At 39.5% G+C, this 10923-nt stretch overlaps 1 protein-coding gene across 1 annotated transcript; it reads right to left on the bottom strand.

Annotated features, from left to right (window-relative positions):
* Window positions 1-500: 500 nt before the first annotated feature.
* Window positions 501-10294, bottom strand: LOC107287839 (vomeronasal type-2 receptor 26-like). Its single transcript, XM_029284219.1, has 6 exons — window positions 10164-10294; window positions 9641-9932; window positions 6379-7095; window positions 3789-4007; window positions 3173-3233; window positions 501-1405 (listed from the first exon to the last, which is right to left on the bottom strand). The coding sequence occupies exons 1-6, from the start codon at window positions 10292-10294 to the stop codon at window positions 501-503; spliced, it is 2325 nt and encodes a 774-aa protein (XP_029140052.1).
* Between the last annotated feature and the right edge of the window lie 629 nt (window positions 10295-10923).

Here is a 10923-nt window from a genome sequence, read left to right on the forward strand (position 1 = left end):
ATCAGATTCTTCAAGCCGGGAACATACTGTATGTAGAAGTCAAACTGGGAGAAGAACTGGCTCCATCTCACTTGATTGGGTGAGAGGGGCTTAGATCATTGCAAAATTTCTAGGTACAATCAGTGTTGACCTCTATGTGCACCTTCCAAAAAGTGTCTCCATTGGTGGAAGGCTGACTTGACCACTAATATTTCTTTGTTAAAGCTGCCATACTTTTTTCTGGTGCAGTCAAAGCCTTTGAGCAATATACATAAGGCAAAAAGCATTTCCCCTCCTCCCGGGGATTCCTCCATAAGAACAGCCCTGATAGCTACATTAGAGGCACCAGCCTAAATGATAAATCTCTTGGAGGAGTTAGCATGTTGAAGATGTACAAAGAGCTGCTTTAACTCTACAGCAATAGACAAGTTCCTCCTTCATTTCATGATTCTTTAAGAAATGTTACCCTATTCTAAAAAAGACTAAAAGACAAATATAAATGTGGCCTATCCCTACATTAGTTAGAAATTCTTGTTTCTTATCATATTTTCTTTACAATTAAGGTGGGGCCTTAGTAGGATAATGTAGCATTTGGGAAGGAAGATACAAACCAAGAGACCAGCCCCAGAAGCTAAGATGGAGAAAATCTCCACAGCCACCATGGACTTCCCTTTAGTGCTAAGGTAGGTAGGGAGGAAGGTGATCCAAACACTGCAAAAGACCAGCATACTAAAAGTAATGAACTTGGCTTCATTAAAACTGTTGGGCAATTTTCTAGCTAGGAATGCCATTGTGAAACTGACGAGGGCCAGGAAACCCATATAGGCAAGGACAGAGTAAAACATTGAAACTGAACCTTCATTACATTCCACAATAATCTCTTCTCTCAATGAGTGGAAGTCCCAGTTGGGAAATGGGGGAGAGGTCACCAGCCAGGTGGCACAAAGAAGTGCTTGGACCAGGGGACAGGTTAAGACAATGGAATTGGTCAGTAGTTTTCCTAAGAACTTTCTTGCTTTGTTCCCTGGCTTGGTGGCCATGAAGGCCAGAATCACTATGACAGTTTTTGCCAACACAGAGGAAACTGCAAGAGAAAAGAGAATAGCAAAGGCAGATTGTCGGAAGAGACAGGTGAACTTTCCTGGTTGACCAATGAAAAGGAACGAGCAGAGAAAGCAGAGCAGGAGGGAGACCAGGAGGATGTAGGTGAGATCTCTGTTGTTGGCCTTGACGATCGGTGTGTCACGATGCTTAAGGAAAATTGCTAGGACTGCCAATGTGATTATGGACAGAGACAGAGTGAGAGAAGCTAAAGTGTATCCCAGGGTGTCTTGATAGGCAAGGAACTGGATCTTTCTGGCAATGCAGTGGTCCTTCTCCTTGTTTGGATATTGGTCTTCTGGGCAAGGGTCACAGTGAACTACATCTGAAATCAAGAATCTTTGTCTAAATATTTCAGGGTTACTGATAGCAAGCATTTATCTCTCCCACCTAGGATCTTTCTGAGGTTCCAACTCAAAAAGAAAGTGAAGGAAGGAACCAATAGGCAGCTTATGATGCCCTTAAAAATAGCAAATTGCCCTTGGTTCCAAATGCCAGGCAATTAATTGCTCACAGATAAGGAACTCTCCCTCTCCTGTCCCTGGCCATTTGCATGATTATTTAGGCTTTCTTTGTGAGAAATTGGCACCTGATTTTTTTTCTCCTTATATGTAAAACCCAACAAGATTGATAGATCTATATTCAGGAATCTTGCTATTTGCTCTTTAGATATATTATCTGTTGGTATGCTATAAAATCATAAGGTGACACGCACAGGCACAGGCACATGTACATATGTGGAATGGGAGGCAGAAGAGGATTTTTTTTCATTTGAAATTAATTTCTTACATCAGACATTTTACAGGGAGGGGTTAGCAGACATAGGCAGATTGATTTATTTCCTGGGCAGGCTATATGTTTCCAGCAAGATCAATAGATAGCAGACTATAAGAAATATCTGTTTTGAACTACTGGATGTACTGTGCCATTCATTCAGAAAAACCATCTGTAGTTGGTTTTCCCATTGATATGCAACAGGAGGAATGCAAAGGGCAGCAAGACATTTACAAACTGCTGCTTTGAATCCTGGAATGGGACAACTCGCCACGGCCAGCTTGCTGTGGGACAATTTGCCACGGGACAATTCAATTTATTTATTTAAAATAAATAAAAAATATTTTAATTTTTGTCTTTCAACTTTCATTCTATCCATCCTTTTGTATCCTTTTTTTAATGATTCTATTCCACCATTTCTTTGATATTAGTCCCAATGGTGCTTTTTCAGGAGGCAACTGGACTTTCTTGTTTTTCTTTGAAGATGTTTTACTTCTCAACCAAGAAGCTTCTTCAGCTCTGACTGGATGGTGGGAATGGAAGGCTTTATATTCCTTGAAGATAGCTTGCAGACAGCTTGGCTGCAAGATGTTTTTTTGCCCTGTGTCCCTTCACTGTTGAAGACAGTCACAGACTGTTGGGAATGAGTCTGTGGTCTGCATCTCAAACTGAAACACAAATGGTTCCTGTAGTCTGCAATGTTTTTTGGAAATTTGTTCATACTCCCACACCATTCGAAGGGTGTTCATCCCAAAGTGCATAGCTAAATATCTATCTATAGAGATTCTCAGTCATCCAGGTCATAGTTATCCCAAAGATGCTTTTTCACAAGCCAGCTGGACTTTCTTGTTTTTCTTTGAAGATATTTTGCTTCTCATCCAAGAAGCTTCTTCAGAAATGTCTTCAAAGAAAAATAAGAAAGTCCAGTTGCTTCCTGAAAAAGCACCATTGGTACAACCATGACCTGGATGACTGAGAATCTCCATTGACTTTGATATTAGTACAACTCTTGTCCCGCAGTGAGTTGTCTTGCAGTGAGTTGGTCATGGAGAGTTGTCCTGCAGAGAGTTGACCATGACAAGTTGACTGTAGTAAGTTGACTGTGGAGAGTTGGCCATGGTGATTTGGCTGTATCCACCCTGTGAGGAGAGCAGTCCTGTCAATACTTGTTCTTCTGGTTTGAGAAGTTAAGACAGGATGGGCAGGGCAATTTGCATATGCATTCTGAAGCATGCCAAGCCTAGCACAAATGACCAAAAAGCTTTTAATATTTTGATCTACCGAATGACTTTTTTGATCCATTTAAAGGGTTGTCTACCTGTTTGATTAGAAATGGTCCCTTCTGGACAAGGGGCGCATTGGTAGCAGCAAACCTGCTTGCCCTCTGGAACACGTCTCCTCTCTCCTGCATGGCACCTCTTCATGCCACACCTGGCAAAGGGCACCTTCTAAGAGAGAAAAAGAGAAAGGGTGGAGATAGTTAATTTGACCACGTGACCACTGGGGTGCTCCAATGGCCATACAGTAATTTTGATGACTAGGTATAAGTACCATTCATTCTGGACTGTCATCACTTCAATCAATCCCTGAAGAAATGGTTGGTCAATGAAGATTACCTAAAAGTATTTTCTTCCTCTCTTCCTTCCTTCCCTTTCTTTCTAAAATAAAAATAATAACCTAACAGAATGATCCATGGAGTTCTCTGTTGTCTTCTCTAACTGCATCTTGCATTTCAATTAGTATTTTTTTTTCCCAATCCTAATGCTTATTGTACATAGCACAAATCAGACTTGAATCTGTTTCATGAAAAACAGACTTTTCACCACATGGCTGTTATCCTTTCTGAGTCAGTCCACCTTTTTTTCTAGTTAGAACATTCTGCATCCCCAGGAGATAAGGAATCCCTGAATCCAAAATATTTCCTTCCAGCCCACCTTTGTGGCCCAAATGATTGCATCCAAGTTGATGGTGAAATCCTGGCCTGGGGGAGCCTCAGGATTTATTTGCCCAACTTTTATGGGGACAAAAGACAGATCAGGGAGAAATATCCAGTTGAGAAGATCATAATGAGCAGAAATCAGCCCATTTTCCGAGAAGGCTATTTCATCTCCAGCACTGTTGTTGAACTGGACATTCTTCAAATAGGGAAGAATCTGAAAGAAAATAGCAACAGCTTGTCTGGTTCTATACTTCTATGAATGCAAAACAACCCAGGTTAAGTCTTTAATACAGGACAACTTGATGAACCTCAGAGCAGGAGGTCTTAAGGACCACTTTGCAGTGGAGCCCATCTGTATGTGTTGAGATTCTTAAAAGCTTCTTTCACACAGCAAGCTGAGCAGTACAATAAATGGTATACTAAACAAATGGTCTGTGTTCACCCAGGGGGGTAAGCCATAGTAAAATGAGGGAAGCTAAAACTGAGTTGTTTAATTGCAAAGAAGATGAATAAGTACAAAAAAGAGCAACTAAGATGATTAAAGGCCTGGAGACTAAAACATATGCAGAATGATTGCTGGATTTGGGTTTGGCTAGTCTAAAGAAAAGAAGAAATAGGGGGAACATTAATAATAATAATAATAATAATAATAATAATAATAACAACAACAACAACAACAACAACAACAATAATAATAATAATGATGTTGGAATAATAATAATAAAGACCTTGGAAGTCATCAAGTCCAACCCTCGGCTCAGGCAGGTAACCCTATACCATTTCGAACAAATGGCTGTCCAGTTTTTTCTTAAAAACCTCCAGTGTTGGAGCATTCACCGCTTCTGGAGGCAGGTTGTTCCACTGGTTAATTGTTCTAACTGTCAGGAAGTTTCTCCTTAGTTCTAGGTTGCTTCTCTCCTTGATTAGTTTCCATCTGTTGCTTCTTGTCCTGCCTTCAGGCACTTTGGAAAATAGCTTGACTCCCTCTTCTCTGTGGCAGCCCCTAAGATATTGGAACACTGTTATCATGTCCCCCCTCGTCCTTCTCTTCATTAAACTAGACATACCCAATTCCATCAACCTTTCCTTATATGTTTTAACCTCCAGTCCCTTAATCATGTTTGTTGCTCTTCTCTGTACTCTTTCTAGAATCTCAACATCTTTTTTACATCGTGGTGACCAAACTGGATGCAGTATTCCAAGTGTGGCCTTACCAAGGCATTGTAAAGTGGTATTAATACTTCGCGTGATCTTGATTCTATCCCTCTGTTAATGTAGCCTAGCACTGTGTTGGCTTTTTTGGCAGCTGCAGCACACTGCTGGCTCATATTTAAATGATTGTCCACTAGGACTTCGAGGTCCCTCTCACAGTTACTACTATTGAGCAAGGTACCCCCTATACTATACCTATACATTTGGTTTTTCTTGCCTAAATGTAGAACCTTACTTTTTTCACCATTGAATTTCATTTTGTTAGATAGCTCCCAGTGTTCAAGTCTGTCCAGATCCTCCTGTATCTTAAGCCTGTCTTCTGAAGTGTTGGCTATTCCTGCCAGCTTGGTGTCGTCTGCAAATTTGATGAGTTCCCCATCTATCCCCTCGTCCAAATCGTTGATGAAGATGTTGAAGAGCACTGGGCCCAGAACAGAGCCCTGGGGCACCCCACTACACACTTCCCTCCATGTAGATACGGTTCCATTGAGGACCACACGCTGCGTACGGCCGGTCAGCCAGCTATGGATCCATCTGGTGGTGATGCTGTCTACCCCATATTTTTCTATCTTGTCAAGTAGTAGGTTGTGATCTACTTTATCAAATGCCTTACTGATAGCACTATTCCAGTATTTGAAGGGCTGCCACAAAGAAGAGGGGTCAATTTATTTTTCAAAGCACCAGAGGGAAGGACAAGAAACAATGGATGGAAACTAATCAAGAAAATGTCCTAATAGTAAGGACAATTAACCAATAGAACAGCTTGCTTTCAGAAGTTGTGGGTGCTTCGTCACTGGAGGTTTTTAAGAAGAGACTAGATAGTTACTTGTCTGAAATGGTATAAGATCTCCTGCTTGAGCAGGGGACTGGACTAGAAGACCTTCAAAGTCCCTTCCAGTTCTGTTTTGATTGATTGATTTTTCAGTCTGGATTTAGGCTACAAGCTGAAAGAATGATAAGTGGTTCAGCAAATGTGGCCAGTAGGACTCCCACTGACTTGTTGAAGCATCTTGCATAAAGACATCCAGATTTTCATATTGCTTTGGGCTGACATCTGCTCCCTGGAATGATGATTCATCCACCTCAAATCCACATTATTGAAGACCTTTCAGAACTTATAGGAAGGTCTTTCCTCTATGGATCTTATGGACAACTGGTTTGAGTAAATGTCTCTCCCTCTGCCAGAATCCCTTTTTCATTAAAACATTATAGTTAGTTCACTGTATTATATTTTTTATAATTGCACTTTTAATTTCCTTTGGGATATAGTTAGATGTACAGCAAGGGAGTATTTATTAAATAAATCAAGAAATTCCCATAAAAAACTTGTTCTCTAAAGATCTTTAAAATGGACAAAAATCCACCCAGATTACCTGCCACGATTGGACATTTGAAATCTTCTTTCCAAGTCTCATCATGGCTGGTCGTGCTCCTGATCCACATATGGCATGTAATGCATGCGCCACAGCATAAATGGCATTGTAGATGTTGTAACTTTTACCCATCATGCTCACTTCAAAAATGTAAGATGGCAGATTCTGTAAATCCTCCTTTCCTGTACATTGTTTTGTCTTCTTCTGAGGGATCTCTCCTGATTTAGAGATCTTGCAGTCAAAAATGGTTTCCCACCATAGACGGAGAAAGACATCTCCTTGGTGGTTCATGGGGTCTAAAGACAAAAGGAAATGTCTGAACTCTGAGATGTCATGGGTATGGTCCCTGAAATGCAAAGAACCATGGAATGGCTTTAGGATTTTAAATAATTCTTGAGGTTCCAAGGCACTAACTTCCCAGTGGGAAGTCAGAATCCAAACCCTTCCAAATGGCATCTTAGTCTTTTGTTCATACATAGGCAGAGCGATATATAGAAACACAATTTTACTGGAGTCTCCAAACAAAATAATTACTTCAATTTCAAACCACATTTCGAAAAAAGCTATTAAGCGTAGTAACGTATTAACAATATCACCAATATTCAACATTTTAGTGAAGGCTGGGCAGATCTCCTTCTCCTTCAATATTGGCATTAGAGTTGAGATGAAATAATCACCACTGTCATCTTCAGGGGCCACAAGCCCAACCCAGTTCCACTGGAAATGCAGAAGTAGATGCACTAAACCCACATATTGAAGAAATTCTTTGGGATTAATTTGGAAGAAGGAAGGATAAATCTTTCTATCTCCTGGAGTGATCTTGAGGAAGTCAAATCCAAGCTGTGGAAAGGGAGAATCTTTTTTTGGAAATGAGTTTTGGAAGATGGTCCTATTTTATGCTGACGTAAAGGGTCACCATCCTGTGGCTTTTTAGGGGTCTACTAAATCAAGTGATTTTTGTCCTGCCAGTCAGGCGAATTCACTATGAATCTAGTGAGAGGCTTCTAGTTACATGTCTATGTAGATTCTCAGCCATCCAGGTCATAGTTGTACCAAAGATGTTTTTTTTACAAGGCAACTGGACTTTCTTGTTTTTCTTTGAAAACGTTTCACTTCTCATCCAGGAAGCTTCTTCAGCTCTAACTGGATGGTGGGGAAGGGAAGGATTTATGCAAATGACCAGCTGTCTGCAAGGAATATAAATCTTTGGGGCTTACAGTTACATGTGGCAAAGGTAACCAATAAGCAAGTTCTGGAGAGCATAAGGCCAGATAGGTCACTGGAAGGCAAAATCACAAAACTGCTTTTCACTTATTTTGCCCATGTCATGCAGGGGAATTCATTGGAGAAAGCAATTATCTTTCTGGAAGAGCTAGTGACAAAAGGAAACTAGCCCACTATAGAAAATGGTGGCTGGGCACCATCAAAGCTGACACCAACCAGAGTACAGAACAACTCAAAGAAGTAGTGCAAGATTGGAGGATGTGGAGAGACCTGGTCCATAGAACGCCAAGAGTTGGACACAACTGAATGGAGAACAACATCATCATCAACATCATCATCACAAACCAAAGACTGGGCAGCTGAATAATATTCCTTATTATGCATCAACAAGCTTAGAATAATGGAATGGAATGGAATGGAATGGAATGGAATAATAATAATAATAATAATAATAATAATAATAATAATAATAATAATAATAATAATAATAATAATAATAATAATAATAATAATAATAATAATGATGATGATGATGATGATGATGATGATGATGATGATGATGATGATGATGATGATGATGATGATGATGATAATAATAATAATAATAATGATAAAGTTGGAAGGGACCTTGGAGGTCATCTAGTCCAACCCCCTGCTCAGGCAGGAAACCCTATACCATTTCAGACAAATGGTTGTCCAAATTCTTCTTAAAAACTTCCAGTGTTGGAGCATTCACAAGTCCTGGAGGCAGGTTGTTCCACAGGTAAATTGTTTTCACTGTCAGGAAATTTCTCCTTAGTTCTAGGTTGCTTCTCTCTTTTATTAGTTTCCATATATTGCTCCTTGTCCTGCCTTCAGGTGCTTTGGAGAATAGGTTGACTCCCTCTTCTTTGTGGGATATTGGGACACTGCTATAATGCCACCCCTAGTCCTTCTTTTCATTAAACTAGACATACCCAATTCCAGCAACTGTATGTTTTAGCCTCCAGTCCCCTAAGGCTAAGCTTGGTTTAATACACAAATATACTTAGCTAATGTGACAATAATATGTACAATTTTTCTTTTTACTTATTCCTAATGATATATTGCTAAATGACAATATTTAAACAAGTTACAAGAATCCCTTTCATCTTATGTAAACTGATCACCTTTTATGGTCATGAATACAGCTTTACCACCATTCCTTCTTAGACTTGTCTATGGCTTAATCTCCTTTTATCCTACATAGTCATATATTATCCAATGCCTTCCATCCCAGATCCTCCAAAAGGTCCTATGGAATTTCAATCAGCTTCTAAATTTTCCTTGGATTGAGCTGTTTCTCCACCACAGAATTCCTTGTGACCAGATGGCTGTAGCTGGTCTGCTTCTGTGGAGCTCTAAAGTTGTGTCACACCTTACTCAGCTGTGGTAGCTTCAGAGTCACCTTGCTTTCTCTATCAAAATGTGTTAGAGTCACCTCTTGCTTCTTTAGTTTTCCATCTTAATGGGCTTTCCCTCTTCCACTCATATGCTGTGCCTTCAAAGTCTCCCTTTGATCACCCTGCACTGCAGTTGTGGTTCTTTGCTCTCTTAAAGTCCCAAGGAACATAATTCTCAAGAAAGGAAAACTCACTTCAGCAGAACTCTGTTTTTCTTTCCACCCATGGCAAGGACAAACCTCCTTTTCCTTACCAAAAACTACCATTGACATAGTTTGCCTGGATCTGGCATGTGAGAAGCCAAGGGAACAAACCATTAATCTGATTCATACAATAAAGTGGATTGGAGGGTGACGACATTTACAAAGAATCAGTTAGGAAGGAATTTGTGGAGGGAAGCATTTCAGAAATACCTTATTGTTTACCTCTTTGTGATGAGGGTATAAAAAATATATATCCTGACAGACAAAATATAAAAATTAAATCCAATACTTGCATGAGTTCTCCAAATCATGGACTCATAATTGCGCCTAAATAACTTTGACTTCATCTTTGGATTCTGCATGCGCTTCTGTTTTGTATCTGCTCTATACTGGTATCCTATGAAACCCCCTTACCTGTGGGATCTTGAAGATGCTGAAGATGGAGGCCATTTGCCTTGAGGATTTGGTGGTGAGATCTCCAATGACAGAGAGCAGAGTGTCCTGCTTGTCACACTTGTAATCTGGAACCATTTGGCCTCGTGTGGAGAGCAGGGAGAGGCTGTTCCACGAAATCCTCCTAAAAGTGTGTCTGTTGTCATAGATATGGAAGCCGAGTGTGATGTTGGGGAGGAGAAGCAAATCCTTGTTGATCTTTGTTACTGCAAATACCAAGGCCAGAAACAGCTGGTAGTTCTTGCGTATCATACTAGAATGAGAAAACACTTTGGAATATTACATGGACGCTTGTATGTAGTGATGTAGTTTTCCTTTCCTTTTGTGTGTGTGTGTGTGTGTCTCTGTGCGTGTTGTCCTGGACTTTGAGATGGTGAATCCATTTTTTGTGAGCCTTTGGACAAAAATGTGATTGGAATGTTTTGTAGATGGTACTGCCCTAATATTATGGTAATTTGCAATCCTAAACAACCATGGTTCATACATCTCTAAAGTTGCTTTGGCAGCTTGATTTTCCTTTCCAAAACCTGTTTCATCTGTGACAACCAGGTTTGTCTTTTCTAAAAACACCTCCACTCTGTAAAAGGATTGGCATTTCTTTGAGTTTTCCACCATGACTTTCTGTCTAAATTAATATTTTAACTCAACTTCTTTGCTAGGCCAGCACAGTTTCTAACTGGTTTCCCCTTCTTTGTATGCTGTTTATTATCTTCCTTATGAGGAGTCCAGGGAAACTGGAACATTTTTCCTAATTTATAAGATAACCTTTGTTGTCACTTTTTTTTTCTGTGAACACACTGGCACACATTAAAAATGAAATATTGATGCCTACTCTCAAAAGAAAATAAATATATAACCATACACATATAGGCACACACATATACATTATGCACACACACAAACACATATATACACACACTATTTATGTATATATAATAATAATAATAATAATAATAATAATAATAATAATAATAGTAGTAGTAGTAGTAGTAGTAGTAGTAATAATAATAATAATAATAATAATAATAATAATAATAATAATAATAATAATAATAATAATAATAATAATAATAATAATAATAAGTTGGAAGGGACCTTGGAGGTCATCTAGTCCAACCCCGTGCTCAAGCAGGAAACCCTATACCATTTCAGACAAATGGCTGTCCAGTCTCTTCTTAAAAACTTCCAGTGTTGGAGCATTCACCGCTTCTGGAGGCACGTTGTTCCACTGGTTAATTGTTCTA

The sequence above is a fragment of the Protobothrops mucrosquamatus genome, unplaced genomic scaffold, assembly GCF_001527695.2.
Source record: "Protobothrops mucrosquamatus isolate PMUCROS unplaced genomic scaffold, P.Mucros_1.0 scaffold445, whole genome shotgun sequence".
NCBI lineage: Eukaryota > Metazoa > Chordata > Lepidosauria > Squamata > Viperidae > Protobothrops > Protobothrops mucrosquamatus.

Bases quoted from the DNA above. Each gene is read 5' to 3' on its own strand.
- LOC107287839 (XM_029284219.1), bottom strand. From the start codon at position 10,294: ATGGTGGAAAACTCAAAGAAATGCCAATCCTTTTACAGAGTGGAGGTG. The intron at 4,008-6,378 runs GTAATCTGGGTG...ATTTTCTTTCAG, and splicing joins CAAATGTCCAATCGTGGCAG to ATTCTTCCCTATTTGAAGAA. The intron at 3,234-3,788 runs GTGGGCTGGAAG...GTTCCAGAGGGC, and splicing joins CAATCATTTGGGCCACAAAG to AAGCAGGTTTGCTGCTACCA.